The 19888-nt window shown below is 45.8% G+C and overlaps 1 protein-coding gene across 2 annotated transcripts in view; it reads right to left on the bottom strand.

Annotated features, from left to right (window-relative positions):
* ETFA (electron transfer flavoprotein subunit alpha) overlaps positions 1-19157 on the bottom strand; it is a 47018-nt gene extending 27861 nt beyond the window's left edge. Inside the window, exons 1-6 of one of the 2 annotated variants that reach the window (XM_088446896.1) lie at positions 19027-19157; positions 18684-18833; positions 6594-6675; positions 5376-5458; positions 4279-4378; positions 1460-1570 (exon numbers count right to left, since the gene is read on the bottom strand). In XM_088446896.1, the coding sequence (XP_088303022.1) occupies positions 1460-1570; positions 4279-4378; positions 5376-5458; positions 6594-6675; positions 18684-18833; positions 19027-19062 (562 nt within the window). In that variant the 5' untranslated portion in view covers positions 19063-19157. The remainder of the gene's footprint in view (positions 1-1459; positions 1571-4278; positions 4379-5375; positions 5459-6593; positions 6676-18683; positions 18834-19026) is intronic. The other variant, XM_088446887.1, reaches the window with a different exon arrangement.
* Positions 19158-19888: the final 731 nt, after the last annotated feature.

Here is a 19888-nt window from a genome sequence, read left to right as displayed (position 1 = left end):
CTGCTAGGTGTTCACTTAGTTTAAGTGAGATTTAAGTGCACCATTTCTCATACACACATTAATACGCACAATTGCGCTGGTAACTAATCGCATATTAGCGAATGCATAAGATCCTATATGAAAACGCTGTTCATTAGCTTTATGCGCACGCATCTACTCCAAGTTAACTAGCGCCTTTATATCAAACCCCGCACACTCACACATTACATATCCACATACAAGGTTCCATAAGCTTTAAGGGATAAGATTCAAATTTGTTCATTTAGTATAAATGCTGTGAAATAAAGATTATTTGGTAACTAAGGTTTTATACATGCTAAGTAAGCCGTGTTTGGTTTTGTACTGATGCGTACTCTCTCAACAGAATTCCGGTATTATCGGTGTGGAGATCGCATCATGCATTCTCAACTTATGGACCGCAGAGACTTCAAGCAACAAAATGTATATTATATGAACAACTGTTAGAATGTTGCATGGGGCGGGAAACCAGAGACCCCCAGTTGTTAGAGGCTGGGTTGTGTCTATTTGAATCAGCCTGTTAAATGCTCTGTAACAGATACATCCCCCTTGAGGACCAATGGCATCAGCAACAAACTTCTCTATTGTGTTGTCTATTTCTGGGGGGTATAAATATGTGTGCTCCAACACTGGGTCTTCTTGCTGAATGCTGACTGACGAGGGGTTTCTTGCTGATGCCTGACATCTGGACCAGAGAGCGCTGCGTATGTATAATTGTACTTGGTTCTGTATAATTCCTTTGCGCCGAATTGTGTATGGATCAATAGCGTGTAACTGACTGTACTTTTACTTGAATAATACTTTGTGCTTTGGAACCACACGTTCCAAGTCTGGAGTCTTTATTCACTGTATGACTGCGTACGCAAAATAGATTCATCCTTAGAGGTTTATAGGTAGGATATTAGAAGGTATAGGCAGGGGTATATAGAGGTTCTAATTCAGTATAGTTAGGGGCTTTAAACTAAGCTCTAGAAAGGCAATCCTCTCCTGCTTGTGTGGGATTGCAGGTCCAAATAGTGTGTAGAGTGAGAAACATTCTGCCTAATAGCACATTGGGAAAACCCTCTATATTGTTTTCAGCTTTTCACACTTTTTCTCCTAAATATTGTTTGGTTTTGCCCAATGTCTTGCAGTTGAATTTGAAGTTTTTTATTACATTGGTTGCATAGAAATGTGTTCTCTTGTATAAAGTGCACCTAGATGTTGTAAAAAGGAAATTGCCCATCCATCAGAAGATGCACAATGCTGCACCCAGCAGGTACGGATGCTAATGACATGGCAGTGTTTGTAAGGACTCCAGCCCTGCTCCACTCCCCTCCCTTCTGCAGTTGTTTCTCTAGGAAAAGAGCCATCATTTGCAGCATTTTACCTGAAGATGTCGCCTCCTGTATGTTAAAAGCTGTAGAGTTTAGTGCACAGCAGAAGATACTTAGCGTCTCACCATGTTCTAGGCTTGCATTCCCTCCTGAGTTTGAAGCCATCTCAAACGACGTGCCTCTTATAGTGAAAACCTTCACCGACTCATCACACTTCACAGAGCACAAGGCATTTCCTAGAGAAAGAGCATGCACATGAATAGTGCCACTTTATAATTATAATGTGTTTATCACAAGCAGGATGAAAACCATCGCTTAACAAACAGATAGCCTGATAGGTCAGCATTCCCATTCCCCAGATGCTGTACCTCTGCTAGGGCCATGGAGGATAGGGGCAGAGAGTCTCCAAACTCATGTCACATGAGGTGCACGCGGTCTCTCCCCAGCAGCTGTTACTAGAGCAGCTGGAGAAAGAGAGGAGAAGTTGTGCCCCCAGAGCAGCAGCTGGCACTAAAGGAAACTGACTAAGACAATCCATATAGTTCCATGTAGCTGCTAGGACACATCTTTTTATTTTATTAAATTCAGTGACCTGTCAGCAGCATCACACACAACATGTGCCCTCATACACCACCAGGGCGAGTGATCAGGTATAATGACTAGCAGATAGATAAAGCTATACAGACACCGGTAAGAGCTGTTTATTCCCCACAGAATGAGAAACATTGCCAGGGATAGCTTCATGTTTCCAATTAGTTGGTTCCCCCATTAAATGTCCCCATCTGCAGACCAGCTGGCATGTTTCTCTCAGTCTCCTCGCCATATGAATCACATGCATTTACCACTATCTCTATAGTTGGTAAAACCAGGGTTAAGCCTCCACATGTGGCCAAACTCAACCCATACATTCATTAGTCCTTTTTTTAAATCAGTTTGCTATGATTTAACCGAAAGCTGCACCATTCGCAGTCATGCATACGTATGATGAGATGCAAAGATCTAGAACAACTTCAGGATGGCTAATTTTTGCAAATCATTAGATCAAATAAAGAATATTGTGATATATTGAAGAAGCGCTTTGTAAGCTCTTGGAATCTTCCACATTTTAAAAATATATTGCAATTGTTTAAATGAAATAACAGAACATCTGATTATGATATGAAATCTCCAATCCTTTATTAATTGGGGCTATTCTGCAAGTGTAGGATTGCCATTTGCGCGACAGCTGCCCCAGCAAGCTAGAGCATTACACCAGGGATATTACTGTTGGAGCTGGATACGGTGTTCTGTCCTCCCACTGGGATTTCTCATCCCGAGGACACGGATTGTGTGTTGTTGTGATGAGCTCTCGGAACAGCAGGAAGTATTAATATTTAACAGGACATGTAGGGGAGAGAGCACTTGATATTACTCAGTGCAAATGGTCTCTTCAACAGGGGTGAGGGGGAAGTACAGATGGGTTGATTTACTAATTATAATATATAAACCAATACATAAAATACAAACTCAGGAAAAGTTTACCCAAGTCGGGGCTGAAACTAGGATTTTTGTCACCCGGGGCAAGACAGTAATTTGGCGCCCCCCCTGCCCATCATAAGTTGGCCTTTTCTGAAATAAATTTAAATCCACCCCTTAAAAATATTAATTAAGGTTTCTTAAATAACTCCATCAAATGACCAAAATAGATAGATATAAGCTTACAGACTTCTGGCCCCTTGGATTTATTTATTTTATTCCATTTGCCTAAATTCAGGCAAATGTAATCCCGGTATTTCAAATATATATATATATATATATATATATATATACATACACATATATATTTTCGATATGGAAATGTATATGTCTATATCTATATATATTTAGAACGCTATGTCCCCTGTCCATCGGTGCCTGAATAATACGGCACCCGGTGCACGTGCACCCCCAGCACCCCCCCCTAGTTGCAGCCCTACCCAAGTATAAAGTATTGCAATAATAGAAACAGGAATTAAAAAATATGCTATAACCTTTATGTTATTCACTCATCATCTGTAATACCTGATAGTGTCAAACAACTCATACAATATATAAAATGTATATAAAGAGGGTTTTTTAAACACCAACATCAAGCCAGGAACATTGACACAGAAAACAATATCAATAGATAACTTGTAGGTACATATATAATGGCATATGGCTCATTTATATTTTACTGCACGCACAACCATTTCAGGTTTTCATTCCATTTATTATATCGCTAGGATTTGAATTAATTATGTTTTCTAACAGTCTTGCTACCATTTCTAAATATCAAATGTATGCACAATAGAGTAGAACTTTAGACTTGCCGTTTTTCTACAGAACATTATTCACTTTGGCCGGTAAAAAAAAAAAAAATTGGAAAGTGTGGAGTCCGATTATTTATATGAAAGAACAAATTAACTAAGGAAGTCATTAATGTGACACAAAGGCAACAAATCCATTTTTTTTTATATTTTCTTTACAGGTGCCAGAAGGATTTATGTAGCATTTAAACTTGCAGAGACAACAAGGTTTAGAACCCGGAAGTTGACGAAACACTACCCATGCCCATCGGTTTCTGAACGATGGGGAATCCACTGCATAGTAAATTTACGCCTTGGATAACATACTATGAGAACCTGCTCTAATATCACTACAAGCACTCTGAAATATATATACAATATGATTTTATCAGTTCCCATAGGACCATCACCACCACCATCTTGCTCTTCCTTACTCATTTATTTTCACACAAACGTGGGGCTTAATGATGTGATTATATATCTTGTGTATGTTTGCAAAAACAGTTATCCAAGCTATTTAATGTGTTTTTTCTTTAACAAATATTACAAAGCTTCTGCAGAATAAAATTCTTAGGGTTACATCTGTAGTTATACGAATACAACTCAGATAAGAAACGAACAGGGAGCAAATGACTCACCAGCATAGATTGTCCGTACGAACGTATCTGGCGACTTAATGTCAATGACATCAGAAACTGGGGCTACATCTAGCTTTGCTGCTACTCTCGGCAGGAGATTCTGCAAAATAAATGAGGACAGCGTCACAACAGTATTGAAGAAAGTAGTAATAGCTGAATAAGTTGGTAATGGAAGACTAAGCTAGTTTCAGAACAGCATATACTACTTCTTGTTCACATGCATAGTTCAAGTCATTGCTTTTTAATGGCAAGAAGGCATTGTGTCAATTGTTAGGTAATTTGGTCACTAAGAGCATTGTATCACTAAATATTTATAGATCAATAAAATGAAAATACACCACAAAACAAGATATACATTGCCTGTTTCAATATATAATTCCCGTACCCTACAAAACCCAGTAATTGGAACAGTATACATTTGTGACCAATTAGGACAAGGAACCTAACATTGAAATCAATGGCCAAGTAGTGAGCCCACTTTAGCAGTAACATATAGCCAATATTAAAATGTTTATACATCGTATATAAGTCTCCTATTTAGATTGCGAGAACTTCAGAAGTTACAATAATAAAGTTTTAAACTTAATGCAATTTGTATTTCAATGTAAACACATTAACTACAGTATGTACAGTAACTAAGCTGTCCTATTTGCACTTTTAGCAATATAAAGCGCTTTATATTACGCTATACACCTGTTGCTACTCAAAAAAAAAATTGGGCTGGACAGGTCTACTATTGTACTACTGGAGTAGGATTTAGTTTTAGAGGTGAACACAGTCGGTAACATGGAGACATGTGAGAAATCTTATAAGCAGCAGTTTCTGGCAGTTTTGAGAAGTGGAGATGAAGAAGATGTATTTAGAGAACATGTGGAAAGACCACACTTAACAGCACTTTAATAGTTTCCAGGACATTGGGAACATATTCATTTGGATTTCAATGAATTCTTATGGGAAACCAATTTCAGTTTTTAAGAACAAATTAACAGCACTGAGGTGGGATGCTGTACTGCAGACATATAAGGTTACGGTCCCTAGCCCATTACACAATTAAGACTACAAATATTTTCCCCATCATTATTCCAAAACTTACTCACTTTTCCAAAGGCTGATGCTCCAGCACAGATGTGAGTGAAACCGAACTGCTTCTGAGCTTCTAAAATCAAGGGGGTCAACTCCTCTGGTAACAAGCACAATGTTTTTATCTTAGATACCATTATAAGCAATTAATGAATCAAAGATGTACTGGTCTACTACAAAATAGTAAGGAGTGAAAACATTTGTTCAGATTATGAAAATGAAGACATAAAATAAAAGGAGAGGTAATAAAAGGTTAAGAAATAAAATGAGAATAAAGAATTTCACATCCCATCCTCTCCATCTGTGTCCCTCAAAGGTTCTGTCCTTGGACCCCTTCTCTTTTTGCTATTACCTCAGTGAGCTTATCAGGTCCTTCAACCTCCAATACCACCAGTATGCTGACGGCTCCGAACCTTTCTTCTCCTGACCTCTCCTATGTCACATGCAGTCTTTGGCCATTTTCACCTGGATGACCAGGCATTTGATTGCCTCTGTTTCAGCAATGTTGGGCTTATTCTCCCCCCAGCAAGATTCACAACCTCAAACCCCTCTCCCTGTCAGTTGACAACATCTCCCTTTCTTCTGTTCCCTAAGTCCGCTGTCTGGGAGTCATCCTTGACTCGGCCCTATTGTACTTCCCTCTCATTTAGTCCCTCTGCAAATCCTGCCACTTCCACCTCTGTAATATCTCCAGAATCAGGCCACTTCTCACTCTGGAAGAAACTAAAACCTATGTTCATGCCATCATTTCCTGCCTGGGTTACTGGAATCTACTCCTCTCTGGCCTTGTGAATCCCCGCCTTGCCAATCTTCTGACCTTCCTTAACTTTGCTGCCCATCTATTTTTCCTCTTCCTTCGTTCATTGGCTCCCAGTCCTGTCCAGAATGAAGTTCAAACTACTCTCACTCACCTACAAAGCCTTCAATCACTCTCATCTTCCCAGCACCTCCAGCCTCACCTTAACTTACACTTCCTGCTGCTTACTTCACTACCAATTACTGCCTCCTCTCTAATCCATTCCTCCCACTCTAGTTGTCAGGATTTTCCCTCATCCCACTCCAAACTTCTGGCATGTCTTCCCACTCTCATTCAGACTTTCACCCAATCTTCCAACGTGCCTTAAGACGAATCTCTTAACTCAAGCCTATCACCCTTTCCCCTATTATTCCAGCCTCTGCATGGATGAATGAACTAATGTATGCTGTACCAGATTACAAAATATAAAAAGTATCACCTGGCAGGAAACCCTTGTATGCTTCATGCTGAGCTACAAACAGTTTAGAAACTCCTTTAACCTTTGCCAACTGCTCAGCGACCTGTAATACATAAAAATCAGAAAATAAAAACTATATTTGGAAAATAATGTACTAGATGTCATAAGTTTAAACTGATGTGTAAACCAATCAATTTCAATATGCAGGAATTGTCAATAATTCTCAGTAATCTGTGTATGGTAGTGTAAATGATTCCATAGTACGTTAAAAGATGAAAATTAAAAATTAAAGCACTGAAAAGCGTCAGAATAAGGACAAAGGGGTCTATTTACTAAGCAGTGTAAGGAGAAGTGAAAAGTGAAGAGTGATAAGGTGCCAGCCAATCAGCTCCCAACTGCCATCTCACAGGCTGTGTTTGAAAAATGACAGTTTGATAAGGTGCCAGCCAATCAGCTCCTAACTGTAATTTTTCAAACACAGCCTGTGAGATGGCAGTTGGGAGCTGATTGGCTGGCACCTTATCACTCTTCATTTTTCACTTCTCCTTACACTGCTTAGTAAATAGACCCCTAAATCAGTGATTGGTAGCCCAATTCACTTCTGGCTGCATTGGGCGGCCCTCTATCCTACAAAATGGCTGCATATTGTGATTCTCTTAATCTCAGTAGTAATTTAAATGAGTACATTTGATAAATGAAAGACCTATCTATAACAACATATCAGCAGGCCTTTTAAGTAAGTATTACTAGCTATAATAAACAAATATGACAGCAAGCAGGAAGGAGTTGGGGGATGCAATTAAGAGTTCGGAGGGCCACCAGCTGCCCACCACTAGACTAAATAGATGCTTCAACTTTGAATGTCTGAGGCATTGATTAAGCACTGAGCACTTAATGAAGTAAATAAGAGGTGTCTTCGAATAAAATATACTAATCAAGTTTTTTATGGAAGGAAATAGGTCAGTTACAGGATACATAATATAAAAAATAATTTACATCCGGGACCAAGCATTCCTTAATGCAAGACAAACCCCTTGCCTTAATTATCCTGGAGGACCTTAGACCAATAAGTATTGCACTGTGCTACATCAATGCAAACTATGCTCTGAATGATGAGAGGTGTTGAGCTATCCTAATTACTTATGGTCAGGGGTTTGTTATGTTATCAGAAAACTGCAAAGCTAATTTCTGCAATTTGTTTGACTAAGTTGGATTAACTATATATGAAGACAGCTATGAGAGATAATGGCAATTGTTTTGGTCTTTTTATAATCAAGTTGATACAAGTGTGCACTTACAAAATGATTCCAACCATCCCACCTAATCAATTTTCATGTGCATCATCTGTTTAAAGTATACAGTGCTGATATTGGAAATTAAAATACAGTGGACTGTATTAAAGAAAGAAAAACAAATTTCTAATGATCTGTGAAACTGTGTGAATAAATGTGATTTTTTTTTTCAGATTTAATTGAAGGTGTATGTAATATTGGGTGATACAGAAAAGTGCAATTGAAAAAGAAAACTAGGTGCTGAGTACAGGTTGAGTCTACCATATCCAAATATTCTGAAATACGGAATATTTTTAGCTTGACTGAGATAGTGAAACTTTTGATTTTTGATGGTTTAATGTACACGAACTTTATTAAGGCACACAATTGTTAAAAATAAAGTATAAAATGACTTATAGGCTGAGTGTATAAGGTGTATATGACACATAAATGAATTTCATGTATGTACACAAACTTTGTTTGAGCCACAAAATTATTGAAAATATTGTATAAAATTACCTGCAGGCTGTGTGTATAAGGTGTATATAATACATAAATGCATTCTGTGTTTAGATTTGGGCCCTATTCCTAAGATATTTCAATATGGTATGCAATTATTCCAAAATACGGAATATTCCAATATCCAAAATACCCTTGGTCCCAACCATTTTGGATATGGGAGACTCAGCCTGTAATATGATGTATTTGGATTAAATAAACATGTAAAAAAATCTAAATAAATAAAGCTGCAGGATTCACATGTGGGTGTGTGTGGATCACTGTTCAAAAAAAAAAAAAAGCACAGGGAAACCAAATATTGTAGAAACATAATCTGCGCTATAAAACAATAGATACATCCATATTAAGCTGGGTACACACAGTACGATCTGCAGAACCAACAATAACGCTGAACGATTTCCCTGGAACTTTTCTGTAGTGCAGGACAAACGATATTGGGTGTACACACTAAAGGGGTCTATCCATTACCCGACTTTGTGAACAATCTGACCAAAGCCAGGAGGTTTTGGTCGCATTGTTCACAAAGTCGGGTAATGCAGTGTTCTCCCCAGAAATTTTTTCCAGCCGGGTGGCATCCAAAAGTAGCCGGGTGGGGGCCTTCGCAATTATGCGCGCGTCGGGAAAAGGGGTATCTCCCAGACCAATCCAGCCCGACATGTCTCAGGCTACTCCCCCACTGGCTCTCAGTCAAAAGTGCCCATTATGCAGTGCCCCCTGTATTTGTGCCCTTCATACAGTGCCCCCTGTAGTTTTCCCCTTTATGTATTGCTCCCTGTAGTTTAGCTTTGCCCTTATGCAGTGCCCCCTGGCTGAAGTAGTGCCCCTATGTAGTGCCGCAGACTGGTCCATTATGTAGTGCCCCCAGGCTGGTCCCTTATGCAGTGCCCCCAGGTTTAAAGTGTCCCTTATGCAGTGCCCCCAGGCTGCCCCTTATGCAGTGCCCCCAGGCTTAAATAGTGCCCCCAGGCTGGCCCCTTTGTGCAGTGCCCCCAGGCTGGCCCCTTTGTGCAGTGCCCCCAGGCTGGTCCTGGTCCCGGCCCCAGCACTTATCTTTACTTGCTGGCCGATCTCCCGCTCGCCGCTGCCGAGCGCTCACTGGATCTAACTAGATCCAGCAGGCGCGCAGGGCAGGCTCCTCACGTCGCGGGTGACGTCATGACATCACTGGGAACGCTGGCCTCTGAAGTGATCGGAGGTTTCTTTAGCCTCTGGTCACTTCAGAGGCCAGTCTTCCACAGCGGGGGTCGGCGGGGAAAAGTGCCGGGAGGCAGCCTGTTTCTGCCGGGCGATGCGCTCGCAGAAAACAGCCTGGGGAGAACACTGTAATGGATAGCCGGCAAGGACCAGCAATGTGCGTGCATGCTGGTTCTTTGCCGTCCCCGACTGTCTACTGAACATGCCCGTCAACCTGACGACACTTGTCAGGTTCGGCATGTTCAGAGATAGGAGGTCGGGCTCCTTCACTGAATGACATTCAGTGAACACCGTTCAGTGTGGGCACCGCAACTCGGCGACCTGAAGGTCTGAACGCTAGACTTCAGTCTTTCAGGTCATCTAGTGGATAGGCTCCTTAAAAGTATATGATCGATATCTTTCAGTGAGGTCATCGAGCCACATCTCTGAGCATGTAAATCGTGATAAAATCGTCCAAGTTGGCCTGCATGTACGGACAACCATAGATATAGTCACCTTCCATTGTTGGTCGTTTACTGCATAAAAAAATGAATAACTTATCGTTCATAGCTATTGTACCGTGTGTACGGTCCTTTACAGAAAAGAATGTTCAAGTCATGCTCAGAGAAATAAAGATAAACTGTTTAATACTAAAAGAATACATGAAGCATTAATCTAAAATGAAATCAGCATAAATATATTGCTATAGTGGAAAAATAAGTGTGTGCTAATAACCAATCAGAACCTCTTATTACAATCAGATTCAATTAGAGACCAATACATTGTAATGAGATAAATAGGAGGACTAGTTTTGAAAGTCACGTCCCCGTCACCCCCAAAAAAATGTTTTTGATAACTAGGTAAAAAATAATTTCTGAATCTAGCAAAGGACAGATAAGTCAAGCTAGACACCCTCTTCACTCAATTTCTTTTTCTTCCCTCGCTTCTACCACTATCCTACTGACTACAACAGCACCCACCGTTTGGGTTCTGCCGTCCAGCTGCTTATTTGAGCATTATGACTGCTAATGCAGCAATGTTTATAAGGCAATGCAGACATTTTGCGGCACCATATATATAAGGGATAATAATTGTAATAGACTATGGTGGAGAATTCAATTAGCTGCGTCACTTTACCGGCAGCTAATTGATCCCCCGGGCTTATTCAATCAGCCCCAAAGCTGTCACTTTTTGGGGCGTGGCCTAATCACCGGAGGTGTGGCCACATCCCCTTAAAGGAAAAAGGGGCATAGCCATGCCTCCCACTGAATTTGACCTTCAGCCAGGGGCAAATGCAGGGGGGGTGGGCGGCGCCATTATCGGTGTGATTGATCTCCCCTACCCCTGCACAGGCAGAGGAGACTGCTGCTGCTGTTCAGAGGCAACAGAATCCCTGGTCCTACTGCAGCCCAGCACACAGCAACGTGTGCTCAGCTGCTGACAGGTAAGGTATTGGGCATTTCTTTTCAGGAGCTCAGCAGGCTCAAAAAAAATCCCTGACAATTATGTGTTTTCGGGCAGGCGCCGGCATTAACACATAGGATCCGTGAACTTATCACGGATCCTATGTGTATACGAACGGAAGAGATAATTTTCGGGCGAATAAAATGGGATATAATTGAATTTCCCGCATGCAATTCAAGCGTTAAAATCCTATTTCACCCACCCGAAAATGTATCGGGTCTAATTGGATTTCCCCTAAGTGCCTTATTGCATGGTTTATACGCTTTTTATTTTGCCAATTTTTATTTCATTTGATCCACGCACTACTTTTCTTTTGGGTACCAACAAAAGGTTCTAGAGCCTCTAGCGTACTCATATCCAAATTACACAGCAACGATTCATGCAAAGAGTTGTCTCATCTCTGTTTAAGCTACTAACAAAAAACACTTTTTTTTTAGTACATATAGATCTCTTCTTAACCCTCCCACACCAACCTGACTGAGTACCACCATCAGTGCCCAAAATCTTGCTTGTTAGGCAAGGACAAAATTGATAAGATCCAACATGAAATCCTGTGGCTATTACTGCACCAGAAGAGCTGTATTCCTGGTTAAACAGGTGCAGTAGTCACAATGCATAGAAAAAAAGAAAAGGGAGTAGGACTTATTGTATGCTTACAGCAAGACATTCCTGCATATGTAAATTCAGTTATAGAGGATTGATTGCCTTGTAAGAGGCAAGCATGAAAACAGAGTTAACTTTATCCCTACCTATGTCGTCGTACAACGGGAAAAATATATTTGGCATGCTATGAAAACAAAGTTCACAGGCAACACAGCATTGTTATGAGGTTTCTTTCATTCTGGATTCATGACATGAAAAAGGCACCATCCCAAATGGACTGCAGTGTCCCGCAAAGTGGAAACGTTGGTGGGGGCACTCTCACTGCTGCTCTGAATAGATGCCATACGCATGGTATCAACACAGTGTGGAGGAGAGCATTGGGCTGTCCAACATCTACAGGAGTGCCGGGCACACCCAGAGAGTGATGGAGACGGGAGTGTGTTGCAAGACCATGTCCCACTTTCGGGGGCGCACATTTGGCACACACAAGGGGCCCCTATTTTAGACTCCCATATGTTGGGAGGTATGCACCAGTAACAAACATATATGATCTACATTATAGGCACCCTTGAATTTTTACATTATCTCCTGAAAAAAGGGAGTGCAGTGAAAAAACTTTGGGCTATAGACACTCATGCTTGGCACAGAACAACTAATGATGAAACAATAACAATTTTAAAAAGTAACAGGAGGAAAAACTATAAAAATGAAAATGTTGCTATAATATTGCTATGACAATTATTGTCATCCTTCTGAACAACTCAAATCAATGTAAAAAAAAAAAACTAGACTCAAGTGTGACAAATTAGAGTCACTTGTGATAAAATATGAGATATGGTAAGAACTTACCCTTGTTATCTCTATTTCTACGAAGTCCATAGGGTTCCACAGGATACCTTGGGGTATAGGTGTGACGTCAGTCGCAGGGCACCAAAGAGTTAAGCTTTCAGCCTCCCAGGATGCACTAGGTCCCCCTCCTATACCCCGCCCCCGGGCCAAGGCACCTCAGTTAGTTACCAAGCCATAGGCCGGAGGAGGAGAAGGAAGAGAGAGAACAAAGATCTGGACACATACAAGAATCACATTCTCACCAGAGGGAGACGGAAAACCGGTGACCAGAGCAAAGCCCATCTGCAGCACAGGTGCGACAGGGCGGGAGTCCTGTGGAACCCTATGGACTTCGTAGAAATAGAGATAACAAGGGTAAGTTCTTACCATATCTCATATTTTCTACTTCAGGGTCCATAGGGTATCCACAGGATACCTTGGGGATGTCCCAAAGCAGTATCCTTTAAGGGTGGGGACGCTCCTGTGCAGAAAGGAGAATCCGCCGCCCGAAGGAAGCATCCTGAGAGGCGAAGGTGTCAAACCTGTAATACCTCACGAAGGTATGGACAGAAGACCACGTAGCAGCCTTGCAGATCTGAACTGCCGAGGCACCACGTCGAGCTGCCCACGAAGGACCCACAGACCTAGTGGAATGAGCCTTCAGAGAAGGAGGGACCGGTAGGCCTTCATGAAGATAAGCTTCAGAAATAGCCATACAGATCCAGGCTGCCAAAGTTTGCTTTGAAGCAGGCCAACCCTTTTTACGGAAGCCATAGAGGACAAACAAAGCGTCCGACTTCCTAAACGAAGAAGTGCGGTCAACATAAGTCCTTAAGGCCCGCACAACATCCAAAGAGGCCTCACCCACGGAAAGACCCGGTGAGTTAAAGGCCGGAACAACTATTTCCTCGTTAACATGAAACTGGGAAACAACTTTGGGAAGAAACTCGGGCCGAGTGCGGAGCACTGCCCTGTTCCCATAAAAAACCAAGAAAGGGGGTCTACAAGAAAGAGCCCCTAACTCAGAAACACGTCTGGCCGAAGCAATGGCCAGAAGGAAAACAGTCTTAGCTGTTAGCCATTTAAGATCCACTGAGCCCAGTGGTTCAAACGGCGGTCCTTGGAGAGCCCTCAGGACCACAGCCAAATCCCAAGGCGCCACAGGTGGAACAAAGGGCGGCTGAATGCGGAGAACACCCTGCATAAAGGTGCGCACATCCGGGATTGTAGCAATCCTACGGTGAAACCAGACAGATAGGGCCGAAACCTGTACCTTCAAAGAAGCAAGGCGAAGCCCATGATCTAGTCCCGCTTGCAGGAAGGCGAGAATCCGAGACAGACGAAACTCCCGCGGTGCATAACCTCTCGGTCGACACCACTGGAAGAACGTATGCCACACGCGATGGTATATCCTCGCGGAAGACGGTTTCCGAGCTCGTAACATGGTACGCACCACAGAGCTGGAAAACCCCCGGGACCTCAGCATGGCCGTCTCAACAGCCACGCCGTCAAAGACAGCCGAGTCAGGTCCGGGTGAAGGCAAGGACCCTGAGACAGAAGGTCCGGTCGTAGCGGCAACCGCAGAGGAATGTCCACGGACAGACCCTGAAGGTCTGAGAACCAGTGCCGTCTGGGCCACGCGGGAGCTATCAACAGGAGCGTCCCTCCTTCCTGTTTGAATTTCCGGATTACCCGTGGAAGAAGGGAGACCGGAGGGAACAGGTATGCGAACCGGAACGTCCACCGGACGGACAGAGCATCCACCAGAGACGCCCCTTCGTCTCTTGTGCGAGACCCGTACACCGGCAACTTGTTGTTGTGCCGGGACGCCATGAGGTCGATTTCTGGAAGACCCCACCTGTCCACCAGTAGTTGAAAAACGTCCGGGTGCAGGGACCATTCCCCCGGATGAACGTCCTGGCGACTTAGAAAGTCCGCCTCCCAATTTAGCACTCCCGGGATGAAGACCGCTGATATGGCCGGAAGATTGCGCTCCGCCCAAACCAGGATCCGAGAGACCTCTACGAGAGCCGCCCGACTGCGAGTTCCTCCTTGCCTGTTTATGTAGGCCACGGTGGTAGCGTTGTCCGACTGGACCTGCACCGGGCGACCCTGGAGAAACCGCTGTGCCTGCTGGAGAGCATTGAAGACCGCACGGAGTTCCAAGATATTTATTGGAAGCTCCGCTTCTGTCGGCGTCCACCTGCCCTGGAACAAGTGTGGACCCGAAACTGCTCCCCAGCCCCGAAGACTGGCGTCCGTTGTCAACAGGACCCAATTTGGAACCCAGAACGGACGTCCCTTGTTGAGGTGGGTCGTCTGTAACCACCACGCAAGGGACAGGCGAACCTCCTGGGTGAGCACAATCGTCTGGGACTTCAAAGACTGAGTCAGCCCGTTCCACTTGGACAGGATCAGGTGCTGCAGAGGTCTGGAGTGAAACTGGGCGTATTCCACCATGTCGAACACCGACACCATGGAGCCCAGTAACCTCATCGCCGAGTGTAAGGACACCCGGCGGTTGTGCAGGCAACTGCGCACCCTTGACTGTAAAGCAGAGATCTTGTCCTCCGTCACGAAGATCCTTTGCTGTCCCGAGTCCAATAAGGCTCCAAGATGCAGAATCCTCCGAGACGGGATTAGAGTGGACTTCTGCCAGTTGATTAGCCAGCCGTGCCGTTGCAGCAGTGCAATGGTCAGGTCCAAGTGGCGTAACAGGAGCTCTGGAGATCCTGCCACCAATAACAGGTCGTCCAAATACGGCAACATGCGGACTCCCTGCAGCCGCAGAGAAGCCGCCATGACCGCCATCACCTTGGTGAAAACACGTGGTGCTGTTGCCAGGCCAAAAGGTAACGCCCGAAACTGGAAGTGGTCGCTGCGGATTGCAAACCTGAGGAACTGTTGATGGCGCCAAAGAATAGGGACATGCAGGTAAGTGTCCTGTATGTCCAATGACACCAAGTAGTCCCCAGGTTCCAGCGCCAGAATGATGGACCGTAGGGTCTCCATCCGAAACTTCGGGACCCGCAAAGACTTGTTGAGTGCTTTGAGGTTGAGAATCGGACGATATGACCCATTGGGTTTCTGTACCAAAAATAGATTTGAATAGAAACCCTGGCCCCTCTGGGAGAATGGAACCGCCACTATAACTCCAGCCTGGAGCATAGTGTGCAATACCTTCCGCAGCTCCGTAGCCTTGTTCCGGTCTGATGGGAGACCCGTGGTGAAGAAGCGAGCCGGGGGTCTGTGCCGGAAGGAGAGGGCGTATCCGTGGGAAACCACCTCCAGAACCCAAGTGTCTGTCGTAGTGGTCGACCAACACTGGGCGAACTGTAGCAGGCGGCCTCCCACCCTGGGATCCCCCAAAGGGAGGCCCGGACCGTCAGGCCGCAGGCTTGTCATCTGGCTTGGGGGCCGGACGTCTGGTACTCCATGCCTGCTTCCGGGGCTTGACCGATTTCTTAGGGCCAGCCTGTCGAGGAAACGACTGTGGTTTGGGCCTGCCCTGGGCCCTAGATGACCGAAAGGAAGATTGTCCTGAACCAGAAGGAGCAGCGGCCGACGGGAGACAAGCAGATTTGGCTGCCGCCAGCGTGGCCACAATCTTATCCAGATCCGGACCGAAGAGAACTTCTCCGGTAAACGGCAACGCTTCCAGACCTTTCTTGGAATCTGCGTCCGCCTTCCAGGATCGCAGCCACAAGGTGCGACGAGCAGCTACCGCTGCTGAAGAAATTCTAGACACCAGAGTACTAATGTCTAGAGCCGCCTCGTTGATGTAGGTGGCCGAATCACGGAGATTGCCAATCAACTCCGCCTGATCGGCCGGACAGTCGGATTCAAAAGAAGCCTCTAATGAATCCGCCCAGCGCTCCATCGCTCTGGCAACCCAGCAAATGGCCATAGCCGGCCGTGCTGCCCCCCCTGCAAGGGAATAAGCGGACTTCAGGCAGATTTCTACCTTGCGGTCCGTAGCATCCTTAAGGGAGGACATGGATGGCATCGGCAATGTGGCACTACGGACAAGACGGGTCACGTGAGAATCCACCTGTGGAGGGGATTCCCACTTAGCAAAATAATTATCCGCGAACGGATAAGCCACCGCCAGGCGTCTCTGCGGCTGGTATCTTTTGCCAGGTTGTTTCCACGCCTCCTCTAAATGGTCCACCAACTGACCCGAAAGAGGAAAGACTGTGGCATCGCCCTTCACATCTTTGAAAAAGGCATACTTAGATTTAGCCGCTGGGGGAACTTCGTCCTCAATCACCAAGGCTGTGCGGACCGCCCGAATAAGTCCAGGAATATATACTTTGGACTTAGCATCAGCGTCCTTAGTATGGAGAGGTTCCTGATCGTAAGGATCAAGAATCTCCCCATCATCAGACGTCCCTTCGTCATCCTCATAAGGAGCGGACAGAGACGCCACCGGCCTTTTATGAGGCCGCATCACAGACTCCCCTTGCAACACATCCGACAAGTGCTGTACAGAACTCGTCAGGGAGTTAACCCACGCTGGCTCCTGAGAACCCGGGAGCGGGGAAATAGGGAGACTGTGGGGTACCACCAATTGTCGTGGGAACCCCTGCATGGGTGACGACACCACAGACTGCTGGGACAAACCCATCGGAGTAAACGCGGGCTGCGGAGCTAACTGGCCCACTAAAGCTGTTAACGCCTGAGCGAAACAAGCCCAGGGCGGCTCCTGTACCGGTGCTGTAACCGTAATAGGCCGCGCCATGGACAAACACTGCCGGCAAAGGCCCTCCGCGCTACCCTCCCCCTCCGCTAACGGTACTTTGCACGTGGTACACTGTAGCCGGAGGGGAAAATCACTTTCAGACATGATGGCACCACGTATGTGACCTCTCTCACCAATTAAGTATTAAATAGGCGAGAGACCACCCTGCAGCACCGCACCGCAAGGGCTTTAGCAGAAGAACAGGGACAGTAATAAAGCTGACAGTTTAGAGAAGAAAAGCTACAGGCAGCGCTAGCACAGTCACATACAATGCAGAGAAATAACAATTCCTGCACTAACAGCGCTGATCACTCAACTACACAGACACAGGGCCTGGTAGGACACAGCGCTGCATACACAGACCTGACCACAGCGGAGGAGAGATATGCGGGGGGACCCAGACCACGATGCTTCCGTCCAGCGCTTCCAGCAGCGTTCACCATGCGTTCTGGAGAAGATGGCCGCCGAGGAGCAGAGAGGAGGCTGGCCTGGGGGAGGAGCGCTGCCACAGGACCAGTCGGCAGCATGCAGAGAGGGCTGTGTGCAGCGGGGGAGGCGCCGGCTGTGAGACAGGGAAGGCGTGCTCCCCTGGCATGCATTTAACCCCTGGGACGCCGCAGCGCTACCGCTCTGCTGCGGTCCGCTGTCCCAGGGGGTAGTGGAAGCGCAGGTTGGTCGCCTGGCTCCACGCTGCAGCCAGTCCCCAGGGAGCCCCCTGCCTGGGGACTTAGGACCATGTGATCAGCGGGGACCCACCGCGGGACCCCGCTGCTTACCTCTGTCCCCCTTGAATCCGGCCATGGTCCGGAGCATCTGGGGTCACCGCTAGCTGTGACCCCAGACGCCCACCAGCATCCCCGGATCAGTACCGGCGTTCTGGTACCGGCGGGGTGTAGGGAAGACAGCATGGACGTCAGGACTGACTGTCCATGCTGTTCATCCAGATGTGCAGCCACAGCTGCATGAAGAATAAGCTTCAGGGGCTCTTCTAGCCCCCACTCCAACAGGTGCACCCGACTCCGGCCGGGCACCAAACTAAACTGAGGTGCCTTGGCCCGGGGGCGGGGTATAGGAGGGGGACCTAGTGCATCCTGGGAGGCTGAAAGCTTAACTCTTTGGTGCCCTGCGACTGACGTCACACCTATACCCCAAGGTATCCTGTGGATACCCTATGGACCCTGAAGTAGAAAAAGGCATTACAGACCAAGATCAGACCAATACAAAAGGGACTGATTACTCCATCAGTAAAAGAAGATGGGACAGATCATTTTGGGGTCTATTTTGTAGCCTTGGATGGAGATAAAGTGGATGGAGATAAGGTACCAGCCAAGCAGCTCCTGTCATTTTTCAAACACAGCTTGTGACATGGCAGTTAGTAGCTGATTGGCAGGTACTTAATCTCCTTCCAAAGCTTAGTAAATAGAACCTTATAACGAGGGAAATATGTTGTGTTTGTCAAAGTAACACACAAGTCACAGCGGGGAGTAGCCTGGGGATGGAGGTAAAGCATACCTTCGTGCAGTCGGTCCCAGCGACCAAGCAGGACACATCACCTCCAACTCTCTGAGCGGCAGAAATGGCACTGAGGGTGATGGGGGTCACTTGCTGGGTGTCATGTTCCGCAATCACCAGGGTGCTGAGCAACCTGCGCAGGGCAGAGGTCTGAGGACAGAGAATATATTTTATACACGTGATAAATGACAGTGGGAGGAGGCCATAGATGCTGCAGGGGACCAGGTCTTATTTCAGCTCAGATAAGCATACAGGAAAATCCTTATCTCACATACTATGGGACAGATCGGTAAATACAGGCCGCCCTAACATTACAGCACGGCTGCCCTGTGTAACATCTCACCCTGCGCTGTACGCCGGTGCTCGCAGCGCGATACATGTCAGACACAGAGGTGACCGGGATAGTAGTAGTGATGTATTACACCTGCGACGGGAACTGCGAGCGCAGGAAAAACACGTCACACGGTCGCTGACAGCTCAGCTATAGGCGTCACGTGTCCTAATCGGCCGGCCCAGGACATAAATATCGGTCACACGCGGCTGATGACGGCCGGGTGCCATAGCAAAGCGTAACAGCACAGTTTGTGATGCACAAAGCAAGTTGCCATGACACAGGGCGATCCGTCATGTAGTACAGCGTGTGTATGCTAGAGTGACAAGGAACATGTATATGAAAGTATTATAAATTCATAGCTTAAAAATGACATTAGCGTAGCAGCAAAAATTGTGACATTCACCAGGTTGCACAGCACAATGGGGGGGGAGTTACATTCTATAGTAATGGCAAATCGTGTCCAGTTACGTGGTAAGTTTTGCTTATACATGCACAGCCAGGTTTCGTGGCATAATAATAACTAGCAGCACATTGTGCTGAGTGCAATTCCCCACATAAACAGTTCAAGTTTAAGAAGATGTCTCTCTGTATCAGCGTAGAATATCTCCCAATTTTGGAAATCCAGGAATTGGGACAAGGAGTGTGGCCACAACCCAGCGGGTGCATAGCACTTTTGAAGCGCTTGGTTGCCCCTCACCAATGGAGAGCGGCAGTGAACGGGGCATACATCTCATCCACTTGACAAAGGTGTCCCTACCAATACAGCGGGTGAAACTCGGAGGGCCGTTACACACTGCACATCAAGGAAGTCCGTTCCAATTTACCAATGGTGCAAATTGTTATGCCGGGTACACACTAGACAATATGTTGT

The sequence above is a fragment of the Taudactylus pleione genome, unplaced genomic scaffold, assembly GCF_031769625.1.
Source record: "Taudactylus pleione unplaced genomic scaffold, aTauple2 ptg000019l, whole genome shotgun sequence".
Classification (NCBI taxonomy): domain Eukaryota; kingdom Metazoa; phylum Chordata; class Amphibia; order Anura; family Myobatrachidae; genus Taudactylus; species Taudactylus pleione.
This window is presented reverse-complemented; position numbering and strand designations above follow the sequence as displayed.